This window comes from Crotalus tigris, unplaced genomic scaffold (genome assembly GCF_016545835.1).
Source record: "Crotalus tigris isolate CLP2741 ecotype Arizona unplaced genomic scaffold, ASM1654583v1 scf7180000018549.3470463, whole genome shotgun sequence".
In the NCBI taxonomy this organism is placed as follows: domain Eukaryota; kingdom Metazoa; phylum Chordata; class Lepidosauria; order Squamata; family Viperidae; genus Crotalus; species Crotalus tigris.
In genome coordinates, this window is record NW_024097072.1 from 237,964 (window position 1) to 262,870 (window position 24,907).

The following is a 24,907-nucleotide window of genomic DNA, read 5'->3' on the forward strand; positions in this document are numbered from 1 at the left end:
AGCAAGCTGGGCTCCCGAATAATATAATTCTCCTTGTCCTTCTTCCAGGGTTTCTTTTGCAAACAAACGAGAGATCCCAGGTTGGTCAATTTCAGTCTGGAGTTTAAATGCTGCCCTTGCCTGATTCCCCCGAGCTAGGGTGAGATTCTGGATTTACTCGAATCCGAATTGAGGAGAGAGCAGCAGCAGTTGGTGATTTCTAACCGAAAAGGAGAACTTGCCCCCTGCTGCAGCTGCAGGTTGGAACCTGGAGCGCTAGGCTAGTCAATTTCACCCGCAGTTCAAGGCTGCCGGCCTTGTTAGTTTCACACCTAAGCCTATGTTGCCCCTCCCTACATTTACTCCTTAGGAAGTGGGGACAGGTCTTCTCCAAAAGAACAGGTGAGGGTTTAGGGCTGTAGTCTTGACTCAACTTCTCCTTGTTTGTGGGAGAGAGCAGGGGTGTTGCAACTGGTCAGAATTTATATTGTAACTTTCCAGTCTGTTCAGGTGCCCTGCCGTTAGTTTTTAAACTGACGTTTACTACTTGATTGGGGGTCTGACAGAAAGAATGTCAACTGCCTATTTTCAGTTTCTTTGCCTCACACCCTTGGATATTTTTTCCCCCCAAACTGACACTAGTTTGCTGTGAAATATTGTGTCCAGTTCTGTGAAGTTTCAGAAAGAAAAAGAACTAGTCCAACAGGCTGTCCTTCCTTTCCTGCTTATTTTAGTAGGACCCAAACCACAAAGTATCTCCCCTTGAATGGTATTCACATGAAGCTGGCATATGCAGCCCTTGGGGAAAGGCGATTGATGGTTCAATGTAAAGCTTGTTTGGAAAATCTGCCTCCTGTTCAGGAATTATCATTCCTGTGATTCTTAAATTGGGACAATATTATGTAGGTTATTTGGGACCAGGGCCCACAGAGCTCAACAGAACCAACTTTTCAGCAAACTGTATATCAATTCGCCTGAGTTAACTACTGTAATTAGTGTTAAAAAGGAATTTACTTAACAAATCCAGGTTGCCATTTCACTAAGCTTCTGTTGAGTTTAGAGGCTGCAACTTATAGATCATATTAAGCCTCCGACTTGTGTGGTGTGGTATGTCTAGTTTATAATTCTATAGGCTATGGGGTTGAGAAAATTGGATTAATTAAGTAAATCATGATTTAGTTTTGCTTACCATAGGTAAGCACTGACAAACACAGTTATTGGGACTTCTGACCAGGAAAGATGGAGATGCTGCTATTAATTCTGTGGCTTCAAGGACTGAATGACTTTATTTCTGGGAACTCTCTAGCTGGGTTCAGACATCCCAGTAACCACAAAGATCTGGTTCATTGTGTTGTGTCAGGCTAGCTATGGTGATTTGTAAGCCATGGTTTCTAGTAGTGGCAACTCAAGCTAGTGATTTACTCAATAAGTCACCTTTAAGGGTTTTAATGTGATGTGTGAACTCAGATTCTTCCTAAACCGTTTTTTTTCTGTTTCTAATTCATTTCTCAGGAACAGGGCAACGAGAAAACAAATAATGGAACACACTATAAATTGCAGCTTCTATACAGCAATGGTAAGTCCTTCCCCAGCTTACTCTCAACAAAGGGCCATGAAGGAGTAGGCTAATTACTAGGGTTAGCTTTCCCAAAACCTGGTGCCCTCTAAATGTGAAAAAGGTAAAGCCACCTTTCAACCCCTGGTGGTGTCATCGACACACCTATATACTTCATGGTTAGGTTGTATACTTTTCTTGGCAGCAATATGGACATTCTTTGCTGTTCCCTTTCTCTGGAAATTTCTTTTCCTTTTTTTTTTTTTTAAAAAAAAATCTTAGTCTACTTTAAGCCTTGTCTTTTTCTGCTTGTCTTTTTTCTGTATGTGCCAGAGAAGGGTGCTACGGTAATATACTAAATATCATTGGAATATTTAGCTGAAGGTTCCATCCCCTGTAACCAGTATGGGCATTTTCCCCGGGGTCTTACACTAGTCCTCAAGGTGTCTTCCAATACATCTTGCAAAACATTAGGTTGGGGAAGGGTTAATGACTGATACTGCTGCAGTGGCAATATGGAACACTGTTTTTTTTTTTTTTTATCATGGTGGAGTTGGTCTCCTAGTCTCCATCAGGTGGTGACAAATGTGCATATATGTGTCAACATACAACTTTATATGAATGTCAAATAATTGTGTAATATGTATATAGTTTATGCTATAGTTTTGAACCACTTTTGGAATGTGAGTTTAGAAAAGCTACACGGGAAGGCTACCTTTGGGTGGGGGAACACTTACCCAGGCATCGGAGTGGGTGAGTGGCATGCCTATCCCAAACAACTTGCAAGAGTCAATAAATGACTAAACACGCCCAAAGAGCCCGTTTCATCTCAAGTCAATTTCAGGTTGATGCTACTAGCATCAGCAACACATTCTACTGTACAAACCCAGACTGGCGTTTCCTTTTTATAATAAGGGACTTTTGCATTACTTTTTTGAAAGCATCACATTTGCTATGTAGTAACAAACAAGAAAAGGTTGCACATTCTTTCATTTGTTCTAATAAAGATAATCCAGGGTTACCACTTTTAAAGATTTGCAGCCCGTGAGGCTGAGTGGACCTTCAGCCTACCTTTACAACATTTTATTGGAAGTTGTTGTCCTTCCTGACCACATCTGTTATATCCAGAGGGTGGAAAGCAACTGCTTTTCATAAGGATTCCATTCATGGTAGATCATTTCTCCTAAACCTTGGTCACAAATTTGGATGACTTTTTATTTTTTTATATTTTTTTTCTGGATGCCCTCTGTATTTTATATTCTTTGGGTCTGTTTGAGGAGCATCACCTGGTCTTGCAACCATCAGAACCTTCAATTCTCTTCTGAAATTGATCAAGGGGGTGGGGGTGGGGGAGATGGGACATGTAGATTGCACTCAACACATATCTCTTTGTATGTGGGAGAGTAACCTAATTCACACATCATACCTAGCTATCTATATGTATGTCTTGTTTAAGTATGATTTATTAAATACATTTTGGTTCCAATAACACACTGATCCCTCAGTTATGGCTTACAAAACACAACAGTTGGATTTGTAGAATACACTAAGTGACAAATAAACAAATCACAGTTTGGGTTAGTACAGTCTGTGAATGTAAGCAGAGAAAGAATGGAGAGTGAATCTATTAGTCATGGTTCAGTCTGATAATTTCAGATGTGGGACTAGATGGTTTTGTACCAGGGAATGGCAAGAGATTAAATCCAGATGTAACACTTGGGCTGAAGCCAATGAAATCAATGAGGCTTAAGTTGGTTGTGAATAACCTAAGCTCCATTGATTGTAATGGGTCTATTATCAGTGTTTCTCAACCTTGGCAACTTTACGACGGCTAGCTGGAGAATTCTGGGAGTTGAAGTCCACACGCCATTAAGTTGCCAAGGTTGAACTTGGGCGGATCTTAGAAATTAAGTGGACTGTCTTGGTTAATATTGGGAATTCTGAAGCTGTTTTCTAGACTGGGAATGAACAAATAAGCAACTTTTGGAAAAGGCAGTGACCATGTTGGTAACTGTTGAGAATGCTTCATGAAGGCAGTCAAACTTGATTGAAGGGCAGTTTTAATCTAACTGTTCCAAGACTGACTTGGTTTGGATCTAATGACATATTATTAATTTATTAAAACATGGTAAGGCAATCTGCCTATGTTTTGAAGGCCTTCTGATTTAGTCTGCTGAATAACACCCTGGACATTTGCCCAGTGGTGGGATTCAAGTAGGTGAACAACCGGTTCTCTGTGTGGATGCCGCTTCTGGAAGTCCATCCTGGACCTGGGCAACAAAAAATTAGCTCCCGGTTCTGCCGAAGTGGTGCGAACCGGCTGAATCCCACCACTGCATTTGCCCCATATGTCCTACTTAGAGGTCACCATGGAAAATGAGGAGAGGGAAGGAAGAAGGAAAACTTGGAATGGAGAGAAGTACGGGCTGATGAAGAATGTTAGAAAGGAAGGTGTTATTGATATATAGTAACTACTGCTAGTCTTGATTAGGTCTCCTAGAAGTTATAATGATCATCCACGGAATATGGATGGTCCAGGTTGAGGAAGGTAGATGTGATGAACCATGAAGGTGTCTGTATATGAATGGTATGTGCATATGCTTTAGCACTATGCACTATGGCGTCTCCTTCCCCAAACAGCTTACCTAAGAGAGAAGGCAGCCTATAGTGGGGAATAAATCCTTTGAAAGAATCCCAAATTTATCCTTCTCTCATCCTTTTTTCCCCCTATTCCCTGTAGGTGTCAGGACTGAACAAGATCTATTTGTCAGACTCATTGATTCAGTCACAAAACAGGTGAGATTTCTACTTCCATCCTTTCATCTCACCCTATCTGTGTTTCTTATTATTCAGAGAAATAGTCACCTTACCTTATCAGGGATGGTTTTGTATCTTCTGTGAAGGCTGCTTCATGGAAGGTTTGGAGACTTCACTTGTAATACGCAAAACGAAGCTTCTCAGGCTAGTGCTTTTTAAAAAAATATCATATCGGAATTGCAGCTTCCAGGATCCCAGTCTGGAAATGGAGGGGGCGCAGTTAGAGAAGGCTACTCTTGAAAATGTGCAATTCCTCGGCCTGTTTTTTTTATTTTCAGAGTGGTAAATCATAGCAGAGAAAATATTGTCTCATTGGTTTTAAACCGACTCTCCCGTATTCTCCACTTCTCTATAGCCTATCGCTTATGAAGGACAAAACAAGAACCCAGAAATGTGCAGAGTTCTGCTCACCCATGAAGTTATGTGCAGGTAAGACAACGTTGTCTGTGGAGATTCTCAGTCATCCAGGGGGTGGTATTCCCAAAGGTGCTTTTTCAGGAGGCAACTGGACTGCCTTGTTTTTCTTTGAAGACGTTTCGCTTCTCATCCAAGAAGCTTCTTCAGCTCTTTCCTTCAAAGAACGGCCTTTTTCTTCAAAGAAAATCAAGGAAGTCCAGTTGCTCCTAAAAAAGCATCTTTGGGACAATGTTGTTCCTTTATGTTCATCGAGTGTGACACAATCACACCCTAGTAGCCAAACAGGCCTAGTTGCCGCCATTGCTGAGATTTTTGAGGTGGAAAGAAATGGGACGTATTTGGACGAAAGGGTGAGGAACAATTTTCACTAGCGTGAAGGCTAATTATCCAGCCAAGGAGATGAGAAGGTTACCTCATTAAGCAAAATCTGGAAGTATTCTTAATTAATGCTCTAAAATAAAATTTTTAAAACATAATAGTTGGGAAGACAGCGGTGGAGTGTCCTTCTCTCTGTTCACTAATTTTTAATGTCCTTTGCTCAACTGTAGCTTTGCCTTATTTGCAGACCAAATCCATTATAGCTTGTTTAAAAATATATATATAAAACTTGGCTTAGTGTTATGTGTCAGCCTAGCCTCTCAATTTCTTGGACAGGAAAGAAAGGGTGCGCCCACATGGACATTCCCTTTTTTTAAAAAAAAAAAGAAAAGAAAAATCAAGGAATATATCCAGCAAAGTAGGAAAATAAAATAAAAGAAAGGGATACAACTTCTAGAAGGCTCCGGAGTGGGGCTGCAATGGTAGCAATCCAGCCAGTTTCTCTCTTTTTAAAACTTTCCTGAGAAAAGGGAAATAATTCCAAAGAAGGGTTGGAACACCAGATAATATTAAGCCAGATGCTCAAGACCTGGGAGTGTTCATCCAACTCTTGGCTAGAGGTTCTGCTCTGCTAAGGGCCTGGAATTCTTCTTTATTTTCCTGGATTTTAATTCAGCAATTTAACTTTCCTAACTCTGGCTTCTGAATCAGTCTATCCAGTGTTTCTCAACCTTGACAATTTTAAGGCATTTGGACTTCAACTCCCAGAATTCCACAGCCAGCAATGCTGGCTGTGGAATTCTGGGAGTTGAAGTCCACATGCCTTAAAATTGTCAAGGTTGAGAAACACTGGTTACATCTTTGCATGCAAGCCTAAAATCCACATGAAGGCTGCAGGCCTATCCTCACATCTCTGGTTTTAGGACCAACAATCACTGGGCGTTGTCCTTTGTCACTGCTGCCCCACTTTAACAAGCAATGAGTATGCTTGCATTTAATGCATCAGCGGTGCAGTTATATCCTATGCATGTCTAGTCAGAAGGAAATTCTGCTGGGATCAGTGCAGTCATATTCAGGTAAGTGATAGAGACCGAAAGAAATCAACAAATAAGAAATAAATACTGGGGAGGTTTAGCTATAACTACATTTTACTTTCCCCCCCCTTTCTTGTTAGAATGGCCCACGAACTGTGATATGCAGGTAGTTCTCGACTTACGTCAGTCCGTTTAGTGGCCATTCAAAGTTACAACGGCATGTGTCTTAGGATCATTTTTCACAGTTCACAATCCCACGATCATGTGATCAAAACTCAGGTGCTTGGCCACTGGTTCATACTGATGACCGTTGCTGCGTCCCAAGATCATGTGATCTCCCCTTTTGTGACCTTCTCATAAGCAAAGTCAAAGGGGAAGCCAGATCCACTTGACAACTGTGTTACTAACTTATCAGTTGGAGAAATTCACTTAACAACTGTGGCAAGAAAGATCATAAAATGGGACAAAACTCACTTAGCAAATGTCTCACTTAACAACATAAATTTTGGGCCCAATTTTGGTCGTAAGTTAAGGACTGCCTGTACAATGAATCTGTTAGATTATGCAGTTCTAAATAGTTCCCTGCAGAATATTTCCTCCTTCTCCCCCTCCTCCTCCCCCTCCTGATGTAAAATGCTTTTCACTTCTCCCACACAGAAGATGTTAGTGAATTACTATGGAGTATTATGTTTTTGCTTCCATTTTAGTGACAACGTGATTAAGTAGGATGCAGGAATGTTCTGCTTTTTCTTAGACACTAAATTGTCTAGTACAGTGGTTCTCAACCTTTTTAATGCCGTGACCCCCAACCGGTTGTAAGTCGAGGACTACTCAACCAGTCGTAAGTCGAGGACTACTCAACGGGTGCAGCACCGTTTGCAGAATGGGACTTTTGGCGGCCTCAGCAGGGCAGAGACAGCCTGGACAATTCCTATTGGCTTTTGAAAGCCAATAGAATTAGACTCTATTCAAGAGTCTGTTCTATTGGCTTTCAAAAGCCAATAGAATAAAAGGGAGTAGCACAGCTAAGGAAAAGGGGAAAAAAATGGCGGACTGCGTTGTTTGGCGACCCCCGTGAAATGGTCGTTCGACGCCAAATGGGGTCCCGACCCACAGGTTGAGAACCGCTGGTCTAGTAGTCACCCATCTCCTTGACTGTTCTCACTTCCCTGTGATGCCATTGGGCATTGCTGGATCAGGAAGTCAGGACAGTTAAGGAGATTGGAAACTGATGGAAAGTAGTAACAGGAAACATTGTCAGGATATGACCATATATTCTGCCTACTTTCAGGGTGTTTTAGAGCTTGAGTATAACTGGAAACGTTCAAATTAATGGGATAACACCTTCAGAATTAAATTGAAATGAAGGGTCCTCGGTGCTGAGCTTGGTTGTTTCCTTGCAGACATTTCATTACCAAAATAGGTAACATCATCAGTGCTTGTGATGATCTTGCCTAGCTTGGGTAATCAAATGTCTGCAAGAAAAGAACCATGCTCAGAGAGCACCAAGCACCCCAGGTTTCTATATAGCAGAAACAAAGTATAGTATGGTATCCAATCTCCCCCTCTCAGAATATTGTTCTTCAGCTTCCCAGTATAACTTACAACCTTGAGATTTCTCCCATCCAAGGAGTAATCAAATCCAAACTGTCTTGGATATCCACATCAGTATTTAATTGCTGCTATGTAACTAGGTACCAAATCCCACTGGAGGGTTAAACCCATCTTTAAATCATTCCCTCTGAGGAATTTAGTGCTTTGCTTTTTAAGAAGTAGCAAACAAAAAAAAGTTTGTTAAGACTTTGCTAGACTTAAACAAGCCTATTTTGTTTTAAACGCCCCTCCAAAAATAAAAAAGGGGGGAGGGGGAACAGAAAAAATGGCCAAAAAAAGAGAGGCATAATTATTTTGATGTTTTTCTATCTGGAAACTAAATAAAATAACATGCGGCTGTTGGCTGTGAAAATTAGTTCCTTTATGCAGTGGTAAATATGATACTTCATGGTTTCAAGATTTAGCTCTAATTAATTTGTGCCTCCTTTAGATATAATATTCATATTTTGTATTTTACTTGTTGACTTCTTGAGAACTTGGCCCAGTTTTAGAAACAGAGATGCTTTTCCCAAGGAACACTACAACACAAGCATAATTTTATAGGATGATTAGAAAAGAAGCAGGAAAGAAAATTTGGAATGCATCATTTTTCTTAGAATAATACCAAATGGAGGCTGGCATTTTTCCTTCACAGATTTATGACTATGTGATAGGCTGTACATATGCTATCCCCTGTATCTGTTTTGGTCTTATACTTGTCCACATAAACCTGTGTTTAAAGCTAGCTAGTATAAGGCCTTAACTTTATAATTATAAAAATATTTTTCGTTAGCTAGAAGGCACCTGATTTATAAATCAGCTAAGAAAGCATGATAGTTTTCTCATATTCTTTTTGTGAGACACAACTTTTGTAGAATCAGCAAGACAACATGATTTGAAACATCAATCACCTTACTTGAATAGTATTCATAATTGTTAATTTGTTCTTTTTCTTTTTTTACATTATTGCATATTTTAGCTTTGGACTTAATTCAAAGTTGAATTAATCTTGACATTATTTTTTTTTTAGCACCACAATCTGATTTTGCTATGGGCGGATTTCAGCGGTGTATCAATTTTTAAAGCTGATAATTTAGTTTGCATTAATAACAGTATATCAAAATTTAATGTACCCACCCTTACTGCTAAACATGGATGCTCATTGCCTTTGAACGAGAGACTGTTCTTATCAACCTTCCTTGGAAAATAAACATCTTTTTGATTTGACATATAGTATGCTGTGACTGTTCTGCTTGGATGCACACAAGTGTATCCGGAATCCGTACATCTTTCTCCGGGTGACAGATGCAAGCCTAGCAAGAATGTTGTCTAAATATTTATGCAGATGCAGTGATGTGTCACTGGTAGAAAAAGGAAAATCTCTTGTTTCACAATCATTAGCGTTCGCGTTGAGCATTTTTGGGGCGGAGCTGAGCTGTTTGTGTTATTGATGACTGCCTCTAAGTCAGTTCATGCTCTCTGATGTCCCTCTGACTTCTAGTGAAGCTCCTGTCTGAACAAAACTAGGTAGCATGGAGACGCTGGGTGCATCAGGCCGCGATGCTTTCTTCACGGAGCAGAATATCCGTGCAAACATTTGGTTTGTGGTCAGATGGATATAAATAAAAATAAGGCATCTCTCCTGGAATAATCCTTTCCCCTTTGAATGCCAAGCCTTTGCAAGATGCAAACGGTACTTCTTCGTTCAGCTGTTGCCAGAAGCCTCTCTGCCCTTGGTGCTTGGAGGCGCTGGCGGGTGTGTGTGTGTGTGTGTGTGTGTGATGGAAAAGGTATTATAATGTGAACAGAAGTCGTCTCGGGGCCTACAGCTGGCTAATAACAGAGTTGCATTGAGCGCAAGTGAGACCCACAGCTGTGACTTTCGCCACAAGGCTCAGACTAGACAGCAGCAGACAGGATCGGCCGAGCCAGTCAGCCAGCGAGCTTTAGGTCTTTATTGGCCAGATGGTGTGAATTTAGACACTTTTGTTATGCAATGCCAGGGAGGAGTTGAGGAGAAGAAAACAAAACAAAGGCCACCATGCTGGGGGCTTATTTCGGTTTGAAATTAGAGACAGATTTTTTTTTTTTTTTAGTTGAAAGCTGAATTTTAAAACCTTTTTTTTTCCAGAAGGGGAAGAGAAAAGATATAAAACTTTCTTTGAGCAACGGAGATGTCTGGGACATCCTGGTCCTTCACATTATATTTCGTGCAGTCCTGGGCACGTGTATAATAGCCTGGTGTTCAAACGCAATATTCCACCATTGCCCCAAAACTCAGGAATTTATTATGTTTGTTTTAATAAAGCAAAGGCTGACATGAGGTTTATAATCCAGAGAGACTGATCGAGTGAAGGTGTCTGTTAAATTGTCAACTGGAATCGGGATCATCGTCTCCAATGCCTGCAACCTGCAGCAGCAAAGCTTAGAAATGAAGAAAGAGAATCTGCTTTCTGTTGGCTGGAGTCATATATTTGCAAACACATGGATTTGTATCAACCGTGGTTTACTAAGCCTGAACAGACTAGCATTATCTAATACTTAGCCACAACTTGTGATTTTCAAAGAACAGATCACACCTTAGAGGTAGTAGTTTAGCCATGTCCCATAATGGGCCAGCCAACACAGCACAATAAACCTAAGATAAGCAAACTATATTATGCCTTAGCTCAGGGGTAGGCAACCTTGGCTCTTTTATGACTTGTGGACTTCAACTCCCAGAATTCCTGAGCCAGCATGGGGGAACTATGGTTCCCTTTATGACTCATGGACTTCAACTCCCAGAATTCCTGAGCCAGCATGGCTCAGCATGGAAACCTCTCCATTTCTCCTCAGCATGGCTGGCTCAGGAATTCTGGGAGTTGAAGTCTACAAGTCATAAAAGAGCCAAGGTTGCCTACCGCTGCCTTAGCTCAATGCGTGAAGTTTATCAGAAGCTTAGAAAGCTGAATGAATTCATGCTAATTCATTGCTAAGAGTAGCTGGCTAAGAGTCTGTAGAATTTCACGATGGCTTTTTCGCAATCTTTCTTGCATTGCCAGGATTGATGCCTGGCATGCAAAGCATAATTTATATCCCTATAAGAGGAGACATCATGTACATCACAAAGCCCAGACACAGATCATATGTGGCTCACAACTGTATGAGAAGATGGGCAGTCAAAACAGGAAATGAATGAATGAATTAATCTATTAATTAAAAAGTTGCTCTCCATGCAAGATGGCCAAGCTACGCCAATGCAAGGCTTGAACTGGGAAAGGATTAAGAAAAAACTGATATGAGCATCATCTATACTTTTTCCTGATCCCTGACAGAATAAAAGTTTCACTGAATAAACCCAACCAATGGAAAGCAAATCTATTTATTTATCTATCTGTTTATCTGTTTATCACATTTTTTGACTGCCCACCTTCCTCACAGAGTTGTGAGCCACATGTGATCTGTGCATGAGCTTCGTGGTACATGACATCTCCTCATATAGGGACATAAACTATGCTTTGCATGCTAATGCTTCAATCCCTGGCAATGCAGGGTTTGTGTATCCAGCCACTGTGATTTTGTAAGCCATGGTCTGTAACTTAGTCTCCCCTACTCAAGTTGGCTTTCGTAATCTAGAGCCATAAGATAGTGGAATAGGCTTAGACTGACCATCACTCATTATGTCCAAGCAGAAGGTTGAACCGTCCCATAGGCCATCTGGTGAACATTGTTCCCATTATAATATTGAATACTGTAAATTATAGTAATTATTTATACATGCACATATTTAATGATAGCTGGGGTCCCCAACCATTTCTGATTGTTAGACCCCATTTGGAATATGGCAAACCTGTTTTAAATCTTCCAACAAAGAGTTTGCTTGTCAGCACTATCAGACCCGGCCAGGAAATCAGAGTTATGATTGTTAATACCACTTTTATTGTAAGGTTACAGTAACAGAAATTTACAAGTCTGAATATGCTCCCTCCCACCTATATCTTTATGATAACCAGGAAAGGTCCAGTCTGCTTCTTAAATTACATTTCTGCCCCAGACTCAGATTTTTTTCTCGGACTATTGTTTTGTTGTGGCTTTTCTTCCTGTTCCTTGAGGTTATTCCTATTGCCAGTTATATTTCTGGAAGGATTGCCCATTCATAAAACAGCTGATATGAGAGCTATAAGAAATCACATGCCCTCAATTTCCCAAAATGCCACCTCTTTGGCAATGCTCCTCTCAAGGGGCTGTCCCCCCCGTCCTGTTTCTGGTCACGTAACTAATGAGTTGCAATAACTGCCCTTTAAATTTTTAAGAAGGATTAGTGGGGATACTAAGGATTCAGTGTCATTCTTTTTTTTTTGTTTTTTTAAGAAAAGAAAAATTAAAAATTCAGCTGTGGTAGGAATTGGCATGCACTAAGAGGTCTCTGTATTCCCAGACTTAGAGATTGCATTCACTTATACCTAATGTTGGGTAGTTTTAACTTTTCTTTCAGCCTCACTGTATCACATGAACTCAATTAGTGTGGTTAATTCATAATTTACTGTATGGTTCAAAGTCAGAATAGAGTAGCACATGAACATGTAAACGTTTGGCATTTATTCATGTATTTAATGCCTAATTTCTTGGGGTTTGCGTGCAAATGCCTAGGTTAAATTCTACTTCTTTAGCAATGATCTCAGCTTGCTGGAGAGTGGAGTCTCCTCTGCTGTTCTTTAGCACCCCACTGTGCATAGCTAGAAAGCAGAACTGAAGCTGCTCTTTAGCAGAAGCCTAGTATCTATGACAATGGCCAGTTATTGGGCTCAGTGTACTTTTGTCAGTTAAAAAAAATCCTATTAGCATGAACCATCCAATGCCCTTAAACAGTGGTGGGATTCAAATACCTGAACATCCGGTTCTCTGCGTGGATGCAGGCCTGGCCTTCTGAGGCCTAAAACAGACTTCCCGAAGTGACATCCATGCACTTCCTGTCGGCTGTTCTAGGCTTGGGCAGGCCTCCGAGGCCTAAAACAGACTTCCCGAAGTGACATCCATGCACTTTCTGTCGGCTCTTCTAGGCCTGGGCAGGGCTTCGAGGCCTAAAACAGACTTCCCGAAGTGACATCCATGCACTTCCTGTCGGCTGTTCTAGGCCTGGGCAGGCCTCCGAGGCTCAAAACAGACTTCCCAAAGTGACATCCATACACTTCCAGTGGGCCGTTCTAGGCCTGGGAGACCTCCTCCAGGCCTCCGAGGCGTAGAACGGATTTCTAGAAGCAGCATGGGTTCAGCCAGTTCTCTAAACTCAACAAAATTTAGCTACCGGTTCTACTGAACTGCTGTGAATCAGCTGAATCCCACCACTGCCCTTAAATTAATGTAAGTGAGTATAAAATCTAAAAACAATTACAGGTAAATCCTTGACTTATAGCAGTTCCTTTAGTGACTGTTCGAAGTTACAACAGCACTGGAAAAAATCACTTATGACCATTTTTCACACCTATGACCATTGTAGCGTCCCCATGGTGATCAAAATTCAGATGCTTGGCAACTGGTTTGTATTTATGATGGTTGTAGTGTCCTGGGATCACGTGATCACTTTTTCTGATCTTCTGACAAGCAAATTCACTTCACAACCAGGTTACTAATGTAACCACTGCAGTGTGGCAAGAAAGGTCATAAAACGGGGCAAGATTCACTTAACAACTGTTTCACTTAGCAACAGAAATTTGGGGCTCAATTGAGGTCATGTGTTGAGAACTACCTGTATGTAGCACTGTATGTTACACTTAACTGAATTATTTTCCTTTTATGCTTGTTTCCTTCTCAGTCGTTGCTGTGAAAAGAAGAGCTGTGGAAACCGTAACGAGACTCCCTCGGATCCCGTGATCATTGATAGGTAGGATACATAATTTCTATCCCCCTTTTTTTTTTTAAGAAAGCAATTGAAAAGTCCAACTTGTTCTATTCCTTGCAGCTGGACAAGTTGAACTATCTTGATATTGTATGTAAAATATCTCAAAATAGCTGGACTTTCTTTACAGGAATGTCTGCATATGATTGCTGAAGTTGCTATTGGTCTTGTTGTTATATAAGATTCCCTGGTTGCCTATTTAAGCTTGCCAAAATGTTCCTTTCAAAAGGATACTTCCAAAAGTATCACAAATGTTCTCCATTAAAGGAAAGGTGACATCCAGAGAAAATTGTCTAACAGAGTAGTCCTGCTGTTTCGTGCGTGATCTACTGTTGAAGAATGAAGTTGCAGACATGTTCTTGTGGAAAACTTGTTAGCCAAGTTTGAAATCCTCACTTCTTAGACCTATAATAGATGTTTGCATAAACTGTTGCGTGTTCACATTTGTTGGTACTTAAAACCAGAGCAACTTTTTTGTACAGGGAAAAACAATTTGTGCAATAGTAGGATAGAAACAGAGAATGCTTTTCATGTTTTGCTCTTACTTGAGGCATGGTAGCTAAGAAAAATCTAAAATTACTGAAGCCCCGAATTGTGTGTGTAGCTGTGCTTGAATGCACATTAAGGATGTAGAAGAACTCTGCTATGGGTTTTAGAATGAAATGGTGTGATCCATCAACTCTTACAGCACAGGCAGAGAAAATGCATGTGAATTGTTGGTGTCTGTAATTCTCTTTTCAAAAGCTTCGCAGAAAATGGTATATACTTGGAGGAGATGACTATAAATGATTTGGAGAAAGTTCCCTCTGAAATTTCATCCATGATTAAAAGCAGCATACAAAAGAAAACAACTGCCCATATTTTTGTATAAACCATGCATTTGTTTTCCAGAGGGCAGGAAAGTTTATCACCAGCTGGAGAACTGACCGAGAGCCCCAGAACCTCAGTCTAAACTGAGATCTGATTTCTTTCTGCTTTTTCATGTGTTCATTTGTGAGCTTCCTTCCTTCTATTTTCATACTTGTTTGAAACCCGCCCGAAAAAAAAGTTTGCACATATCTTAGTGCATATTTCATCTAGCATGAGGATTTTTATATTTGCAGTTTTGTTTACCATTCACGGTTTTTCAAATAATTACCCAAGATATTCTATTTGTGGACTTGTTCATGAATATGAACTTGGCTTATTCATTGTCATAATACTGTGGGAGAAATTTAGATTGCCTAAGATTGTCAAATTGCATGATATTAAACTAAAAGTCCTCTTCAGCTCACAGTTTGGGCCAGATGTGTTAGAATCACATACAACTCCTGGATTATGAGTCTTGGAGGGTGCTTTAGACAACCCTAAGCTTATTTATTTATTCATCAAATTTATATGGCCGCCCATCTTATGAAAAAGTAGTTCTGGGTGGCCTACAATAAGATTATAAAATAGTTAATCTATTAAAAATACTTTTTTAAAAATTAAAAGGTAAAGAGAGGACAGTAGATTTTAACAATTCTCACTATTCTTCTATAAATAATGAAAGATCATCGCTATGATGGGGAAAAAGCAATCAAGACTTGCCTGCTAATTACCAGCTTATCAACTTCTTAAGCATAATAAGTCAGCTTTATGCCAAGCACTTATATAATACATTGTCCAATTGGGTCAGTTCAGGGTATATTCGGCAAATGACAGGCAGGTTTTAGAGTTGGACACTCTGCCTTAGATCACATTCTTATACTTCAACATCAGACCACAATATTTATGTGAGCCTGTGTTATGTGCCACATTCATCAACTTCAGGGCTAGACTTGATTTCATTTCCAGGACAAAGTCATGGATAAATTCATGCAGGCTACAAAAAGACAGATAGCTACTCCTGTAAATGTTCAAACACCATGAGAGCTCCAGAATAAAAAGTTTGTTGTAGCACAGAAAGCCACTTGTAAAGAAATTTCAAATTAAAGAAGAGTAAGACAGGAATGCATTTAGCCTCCCACGTTGTTCTCATTTGCACATAACCCCTCTTGTGGCCAAAATAAGTAATTTTGAGCATCATCCCTCCTCCCACTTAAAGTAGCTAGTAAGCACATTGTAATTTTATTGCATACAGATGATGTAGTGCAGGGGTCTTCAAACTTGGCCCTTTTATGACTTGTGAATTTCAACTCCCAGAATTCCTCAGCCAGCGTGCCTGGCTGAGGAATTCTGGGACTTAAAGTCCACAAGTCATAAAAGGGCCAAGTTTGAAGACCCCTGATGTAGTGCTTCAATCACAAGGAGCGGCTGGAGTATCCTAGCCACTTTTTTCCTTAAGAAAGCAGTTGAGATTACATTAAAATGAAGTTCTTAATAAAGATCTTAGCAAAGTGACCTAAAATACATGCCCAAAGTTCAGGCAATACAACAAAGCGTGAGTTTTTCTGAGTGCCTTCAAGTACAAAACAACCAAAACTAGGTTCATGTTGTTAATTGGCTCCAGGAGATGCAACAGTTCTAAAAAGGATGAGTTCCAAACAAACCATGTGACTTACCACGTGATCCTTTGTTTCAGCTGGGAAGAACTTTCTGTTTGTCCCTTTTTCTATGTCAGCGAACTTCCCAGTATGGCCGACCTCCTGTCTGCACTCTATGGTTGTCCCACTCCTTGTGCAGCAACCTTCTCAGCATGACTGACTTCCTGTCTGCACTCTGTGGTTGTCCCACTCCTGGTGCAGTGACCTTCCCAGCATGGCCAACTTCCAGTCTGCCCTCTGTGGTCATTCCACTCCTTTTGCACAGACCTTCCCAGGATGGCTGACTTCCTGTCCATTCTCTGCAGCTGTCCCCTTCTTCCTATCACAGTGGGTCCAGTACTAAACAAATGCCAAGTAGTGGGACAATATTTTTGCATCAAAATGTGTCACGTTTTGAAGCAGTCAAGTAGTGACGTACCACTGTAATTCAAAATGCTATTCTATTCTATTCTATTCTATTCTATTCTATTCTATTCTATTCTATTCTATTCTATTCTATTCTATTCTCATAACATTGCAGCAGAATAATCTTTCCACTTCACCAGAGGCACACACAGTATTTCAGCAATGCTAAAGCCACATCTGACTAAGGCATGTATATCACTTCTGAGGATGGGCTATAATCAAGCCGTTACAGGAAGTCCTCAATTTACAACCTCAGCTGGATCCAGAATTTCTAAGCAAGACAGTTGTTACGTCAGTGATGAGCAAATGTTAAGCAAATTACTGTCATTGTTAAATGAATCATGCAGTTGTTAAGCGAATCCCCCATTGATTTTGCTTGTCGGATGTCAGTTGGGAAGGTCAAAAGTAGTGGTCAGATAACCCCGGGATGCTGTAATCGTTGTAAATGCCTGCTGGTTGCCAAGTGGTCAAATTCTGACCACATGACTGTAGAGATGCTGCAACAGTTGTAACTGTGAGGACCGCTGTGCAAGTCACTTTTTTCAGTGCTGTTGTAACTTCTAAGGGTCCCTAAATGAATATTGCAAGGCGAGGATTATCCGTTAGTGCATGCAAGCAGGATTGTACTTGGCTAGATACTTGGAAGTCTAATTGGGTCAATCTATCCTACCCCAGATTGTGTTCCTGAATAGTGATGCCCCTTATTTTATGCTGCAAGACACTTAAAGCAAACAGCTCTCCCTGAATTCCAAGGAGCCCTAACATTAGCACTTTTCAATATCCTCCTAACAGCTGTTCTCAAGGGCAAATATTAAAAAAATCCTTTGCCAGCTAAGATTGTGCCCTTGTGAAGAAAGAGCCATTCAACTGCTAGTTCATTGCTGTGATATTTGTTTTTTTCTGTAAGGACATAAGACACTCAGAGAATTCAGATTTATTTTATGTACGGTTCCTGTGATGAGACTAGTATAATTTTGTTTCCTTGAATGTGGCTAAATTCTGTTAAAGCTGGACGTCTTTTTATTGCCTCGGTGACCTAGTTGTAATTTTATATTTGCATTTTATTTTATTTGATATAGCAACTAATTATTTTATTTCATTTTGGATCTTGTAGAATTCTAGCCAGTGATTGTAATAACACCTGCTACTATTTCTAGTTATTTCTAAGCATTTAGGAATTCAGTACTGATTTGAAATATTTTGTATTAGTGAATCAATGCAAAGAGACTTTAAATTATTAACTATATTTCTTATGACCTTCAGAGGAGATTGACTGAACGAAAGCCATTTCGTGTCTACAAAATGCACTAGAGAATATTTTTAAAAGACAGTTTATCAAAGTTATTATGTTGGCCATGTAAACGAGATTAGGGGTCTCGCTCATATAATATTGGCTTGTTCTATTAAGTATTCCAAGTTGGATGGAAGTCCATAAGTTTGTTACTTTGTTTTTACAATTAAAGGATATTGATATACTTGTGAATCTGGAATTTTTCACTATACAGAGAGACCTATGGATTTTTTAAAGCGTGCAGGATAGCATAAAAATGATGAAAAGTTTGCTTTCTGGTTTTGGCTAATGTAAAGATGATAATGAATATTGTCAAGGTTTATTGAATTGCTTAAGTATTAGATGGAAAGATATTTCTGGTTGTTGTTTTTTTTAGTTGCTTTAATTTTGCTTTTTTGCTTTTTTCTTCTTTTTTTCCCATTAACCAAGAAAAGGAAATAAACTTATTCTTTGAAGAAATAAAGGAATGGTAGGAAAGCTGAATGATAACTAAATTTCAATTTGTATTAAATGCTGGCAGGGGAATTCTGAGAAGCATTTTCAAAGATGTCATCACAACCCTCAACTATATCCAACTTTCAAATGAGCTCAGAAACACCAAATGAAATTTGAAGTTGAAAAACAGAAGCCCCTTTTTCAGGAGGAGCACAGATTTTCTGGATGGATTTACATGACCCTTATGTTTTCAAATGTGTTATGTCAGTTTTAAGTGACTAATATATGGTAACATATTCCAATAGAAATTATTTTTTAGCCAACACTGGTATTTGAATGTAATAGAGATTATGATTATTATGAATAATAATAATAATAATAATTCACCATTAGTCAATTGCAAACTGCTTCCATCCTGCGACGATATCTGTAATAACATCAAACATCCACATCTGCTTATCCCAGGTCCTTGGGAAGGACTCGATAGTTAGCCAAATTGCCAAATCCAGTCTGAACATCTGGCTGACTGTGTGATGATCCTCAATAATAATAATAATAATAATAATAATAATAATAATAATAATAACAACAACAACAACAACAACAATATAATGATGATGATGATGATGATGATGATAAAGTTGGAAGGGACCTTGGAGGTCATCTAGTCCAATCCCCTACCCAGGCAGGAAACCCTACACCATTTCAGACAAATGGCTGTCCAATCTCCTTATGGAGAAGAAAGCCTATCTCCCCTGCTCCTTCTAATTGGTTCCACTCTTCTCCAATTCTGGCATTTGATGAAGCCCACCTAGTAAGGATCATCCAGTACTGTGAATTAGTGAGGTTGAGGTTCCTCTTGAGGTTGGCTGGTTCCTCTTCTCTTTTCCCAGTTTTATAAAAGTTGCCAGGGAGAGGATCAATGAGAATATCTGGTGGGAATGCTCAGATTCATCTTCTCCCCTTGAACACCATCCAGAAATTGCTCCGCAGCACAAAATGTTTCTGTAGTATCCGTCATTCCAGGGATGCAGTTGCAGCCCTTCCGTTCATCTCTTAACTTTTATCACCAAATGTTTCTTCTCAAAAACCAGGGCCAACACAATTATAATTCTGGTATTATATATTTTTTGCATTGGATGCAATGGACAACTTTTCCAGATGGTTTGTAACATAACCTTTTCAAAAATAAGTCATTTCAGTGGGATTTATTCCCACTGAAAAAGATAAGACTTTCATTAGCCCTGTGGCACTGAAATAAGTTATCCAAAATAAGTCCTAGCAATGTTCTTATCCTTTGATCTTCATCATTCAAAAAAAGGGACCACTCTACTTCTATTCTGCATATTTATAAGCTACTCATAACATAGACACATTGGTGGGTTCTGAAATGGTGATTGCTTTCCTTACCCTGCTAGGCTATCCATAGCATTTCTCAAAACCTACAAATCTACACTTCAACAAAGTCAACTATCCAGGCTTCACTATTCTGAAGCATAAATGAGGTCTGTAAAAATGGACATGTCATCCTTATCATCATCATTGTCATCTCTTTATGGAGGAGGACGAGCCGTAGTGGCGCAGTGGTTAGAATGCAGTATTGCAGGCGACTCTGCTCACTATCAGGAGTTCAGTTCTGACCTGCTCAAGGTTGACTCAGTCTTTCATCCTTCCAATGTTGGTAAAATGGGGACCCAGATAGTTGGGAGCAATATGCTGACTCTGTAAACAGAGAGGGCTGTAAAGCATTATGAATTGGTATATAAGTCTAAGTTCTATTGCTATTTCTATTTATAGAGAAAAATACTTTAATTTTTAGGCAGAATGGGGGAAAATAGTGTTATAAATGCTGCTGCATGATATGAAGAAAAGCTATCACTTAGAAGCCAATTAGGATAGGTTCATTGCCAATGGTGGGAGTTCACACCAGTTCACCTAGTTTGGCAGAACCGGTAGCTAATTTCTTGTTGCCCAGGCCCAGAATGGACTTCCGGAACCCATTGTTCACATATTTGAATCCCACCACTGTTCATTTCTAGATACTTTCCAGCATCCATCAGGGAAATCAATGCATCGCAGGCAGATTATAAGAACAGATGGCTGTTTGTTCTAAAAAAAAAAAAGGCAATAAAATACAATCTAATGTTATATCAATTAAAGCAAACCTCAGTGTTTGTGCTACTGCAATCCCTTTTCACTCACTGGGCAGAATATCAAAGAAAGTTTTCTTCGCTTGAGGAAATAGACAGGGTTATGCCCCTACTACAATTTCATATGAATCTCCGTGAAAGAATAATTATGACAGTGATTTATTTTGTACTTAAAAACTAAGGGTGGGATAGTAATAAAGATATATTAATTAAAGAATAAGATATAAGAACACATAGTAGACACATTAAAAACCTAGGCAGTTCTAACGCTAAAGGAATAATGAAATATTAAACAGATGATCTTTTTACAATGGACAGAAGAAACTGGACTCTATAAAATCTATTGGTAAGCTATATGTTAGTATACTTTGTCTAGTATATAGTACTATCCAATGGTTAGTACTGCAAATCTTTCATTCCTCTAAACCAGGGGTCTTCAAACCTGGCCCTTTTATGACTGGTGGACTTCAACTCCCAGAATTCCTCAGCCAGGCATGCTGGCTGAGGAATTCTGGGAATTGAAGTCCACCAGTCATAAAAGAGCCAGGTTTGAAGACCCCTGCTCTAAACTGAGAGCCTCTTACAATGAAGCGAGGGTTGGACCATGGACAATATTTTGGACATGTCATCTGGGAGGTTAGCAACAGTCATTTAGAACTGGAGGTGGATTGAAAGGCTATACCAGTGCTTACTAAAGTTGGTGTTGCTTACCTTTGCTTCCTTGGATAGTCAGCTATTATAATATAAGCTAAAGGCATTATTTTTATTTGAAAAAAATATATCATATAAAGAACATTTCAATCCTGGAACCTTTTGCTAAAGCAAAATATTTCCCAAGTAAGACATATACAGTCGCTGTTTAAATAATTAAATATAGGAGAACTAAGTTCAGAAATCAAACTGAATTCATACATCACATCTCTGGATCTCCCAATAGATCCCAACCTTTCTTCAGATCTGCTCCACTCTGCAGTTTCTTCCAGAATATAACTTGGTGCCATGAGAACTCCCCGGCAGACAAACTATGGAAGAAAGTGCTTTCAGAAAAAGAAAATACTCACCATTGCCATGCAAATAAAGAAGTGGGACGAGTGACACCTTGCGTGCATTGGCCTAAAATCAAGGAATTTGAGGCATATGATGTTGCCTTCTTCAATATCGGACTGTTGGGTTTGATGAGGGCAACACTGTAAACATGATTTTCTCCTGAAGTGGTTCATTAGGGCTAAAACCTCTAGAACAGTATTTCCCAACCTTGACAATTTTAAGGCTTGTGGACTTTAACTCCCAGAATTCCACAGCCAGCAATGCTAGTATATAGATGTTTTTGCATTGTTGGCTGTGGAATTCTGGGAGTTGAAGTCCACATACCTTAAAATTGTCAAGGTTGAGAAACACTGCTCTAGAATTTCTGGAACCAGGTTGGTAGGAGAATTTCGGTAGCTGTAGACCCAAACCTTTTTGGGAAGCATTAGATTGGTACTCACTAATAACAGCATCCCAGAATTTCTATCTGGGTTTTCCTCCCATTCCAATGGAGAGGTATGCAAAGGGACTGGCCTCATACATCGCTCAATCTGCTTTCTTTGATTTTAGGGCAGCTTTGTCTTGGGAACCTAGAATTCCTTACTGCAGTGTATGAATCCAGTGGCCAATTATGATTTATTTGATAAACACTGGTTGAAGAACCAATGGCTTGATGCAATAAGATGACTCAGTAGCGTGAACACACGGAACTATGGCATGTTTAAGCCCGTTCTCTGAATCCCACTTAGCTGCCTTTTTCCTTCTCCATGCACAGCAAGGACACTCGTACTTGCTGTAGTGTCAGACAATCAAAGTGGCTCCCTGTCTTTTCCATGGTTATCTTCGGGGGGGGGGCTGCCACCCCCGTTGCTTTTTCCTCCTGATCTTCCACTGATCTTCTGACTTTTCCCGTGGAGCAAAAGGCTTTTGTTTGTGGCTCAAGCCTGGCTCTGTGACAAGCGCCTGTTCTGCCATCTGGTGCCGATTAATTTTTTAGTAGCCAGAGATGTTTTTGCAAGGAATTGGTAAGTTGGAGTGCTTTGTCCTGTCATTTGATAAATGATGGCCTTATGATGGTCTGTTTTAAAGGCTGTTGGATGCCTTCCTCCCTCTTCCCCTCTCCTTCCTTCCTTCCTTCCTTCCTTCCTTCCTTCCTTCCTCCCTCCCTCCCTCCCATCCCTCCCTCCCTCCCTCCTTCCCTCCCATCCATCCATTCATCCTAAAGCAATAACCCTGGAAGTGGAAACTGCTCAGGAACAACAAAAAGGTAAAGTGCTCTCTGTCTTTTTTTTTTTAACCAACAAAACAAAACAAAACAAAACAAAACAAAGCAAAATATAACACACATACACACACAGTATATACTCCTCCCCCCCCTTTTTTAACAGCGATAACGTAACGGTAATCTTCTATTATTTATATTTCCCCCCTTATTCTTCTTTAGAATATTTGTCCTTATTGCCCCGTTGTTTCTTATTTACATTTTTCTTCCTTCATATTCTACTTCTTACTAAGAATAATTCATATTATTATTATTATACGTTATTATACACATATTTTCACTTTTGACCTTTCCATATTTATTCTTCTCTATTATTTCTAGTCTCCAACCAGTCATACCACTTGTTCCATGTTATATAGTACTCTGTGTCTTCCTTTTCTTTTATCTCTTTTGTTAATTTGTCCATCTCAGCACAGGCCAGGATTTTTCTTATCACTTCTCTTTCTTATGTGTGCACCTACTGGTGGCTTGGTTCACTCACTCATCTCATATTCCAGGAGAAAGTTTAAAGATGATGCCTTTGATGAAGAGCTAATAGTTTGGAAACCAAGGGGGAAGGATTGCTCCCTTCATTAAACAAACAAGCAAGCCAAAACAATGACAATCCATAGGAGTCAAATCAAGTGGGATGTTGTTTTTCACAATTAGAAACATTAAAATGAATTCCCACTCCAGTAATGTCAAATTTATTTATATTCCCTTTTCATCATATTTTAAAATTATATCTGTCTATCTATCTATCTATCTATCTATCTATCTATCTATCTATCTATCTATCTATCTATCTATCTATCTATCTCAGTACCAGCAAAACCAGTGTAGCAGAACAGAAGCAAGTAAATACATTTTTAATTAATAAATTAAATACTCTATTAGAATATATAAATCTGGGAAGATTCAGCAATGAAAGACAATATTGTTAACTTATGCATGTTTATCTAGACAGTCTTGAAATTCATGATCTTGTCTGCAGCTGAAACACATGGAAGCAAGAATTCAGTTTATTTATTTGAATTTAGAGGCTGGCTGACTCCAAATGACTCTGGGTGACTTATCTTTTTTTTTTTTTAAATAACCATGACCATACAGGTCTGGAAGAAACAAACCCAATGCTGATGAGAATTAACAACTACCCTTTCCTCAGGCCTACTCCCAGTTTAAGTTGGATAAGGAAATCTAGGTTAAGAGTTTACCCCTCAAAGAAAACAGATCTCAACAGTAAAAGAAAGACGAGTTTTTCATTTATTTCTGGGGAAGCCAGGAAGGATATAGGCCAGCGGACAGATATTTACATATACCTTGACCACTTTGTATCTAAAAAAGAGTTCATCAGCTCACCTGTAAGGTAGCAGTGTTCTTTTTTTTTTTTTAAATAAAATCCCCATATTCTCCCAGTGGGAATAGTTGAATAAAATGCAAAAGGTTACATCGGCAAAATACTTTAAAAAATTCCTCCATTGAAAGCATTAAGGGAATTAGCTGTGCCGTGTTTTTTTTTTCTTATAACTTGATTGCAAACCTGGAGTTTGCTGGCTATCTTATATTAAATTAATAATATGTTAAATTAATTGTATATTAAAAACAGAAGCAGTTACAATTAGGAGCAGTGGTTACAGGCAAACTCTGGCCACAGCCTGGAGTTTGAGCCTAACTGGCATAAGGTTGATTCGGCCTTTCATTCTTCCAAGGTTGGTAAAATAAAGATCCATTGGGGGCAATATGCTGATTCTGTAAATTGTTTGGAGAATGCTGTAAAGCACTATGAAGTGGTATATAAATCTAAATGCTATTGTTACTGCTATTTCACATTTATTGAAGATTTGGTTCGGTACATTTGAAATATGGATATAATTTCATGAATCTCTATCTGATAGATGGGTTTTATATGAAGTATCAGTGCTTTTTTTGTAAAAAAAAAAAAAAAAAGGTGCCGGAACTCACACACATCATACAACCCACCTTACCTACCCTACATAGTTCCATCCAAAAAAAGGTGCCGGAACTCCATTCTGTGGCATAAAAAGCCCTGTGAAGTATCATTTTACAAGCAATCTCCATTTACATTTTTGTCTCAGAAAAATACTGTCAGCCTTCCCAAGCAGGAAACATGACCAGATAAGTTAATACTACTTTATTGTAAACCTACATTAACAGAATCTTGCAAGTCTGAAAGTATGATTCTCCTGTCATCACCTTAACAGTCTGATAATCTAGGAAGGGTCCCTT

At 39.3% G+C, this 24,907-nt stretch overlaps 1 protein-coding gene across 5 annotated transcripts in view; it reads left to right on the plus strand.

Moving 5' to 3' along the window:
- Positions 1–24,907, plus strand: part of EBF2 (EBF transcription factor 2) — a 198,430-nt gene that overhangs the window by 7,301 nt on the left and 166,222 nt on the right. For all 5 annotated transcript variants that reach the window (XM_039354182.1, XM_039354181.1, XM_039354180.1 and 2 more), the window contains exons 3-6: positions 1,492–1,555; positions 4,275–4,330; positions 4,707–4,780; positions 13,505–13,573. In XM_039354182.1, coding sequence (XP_039210116.1) covers positions 1,492–1,555; positions 4,275–4,330; positions 4,707–4,780; positions 13,505–13,573 — 263 coding nt within the window. The remainder of the gene's footprint in view (positions 1–1,491; positions 1,556–4,274; positions 4,331–4,706; positions 4,781–13,504; positions 13,574–24,907) is intronic.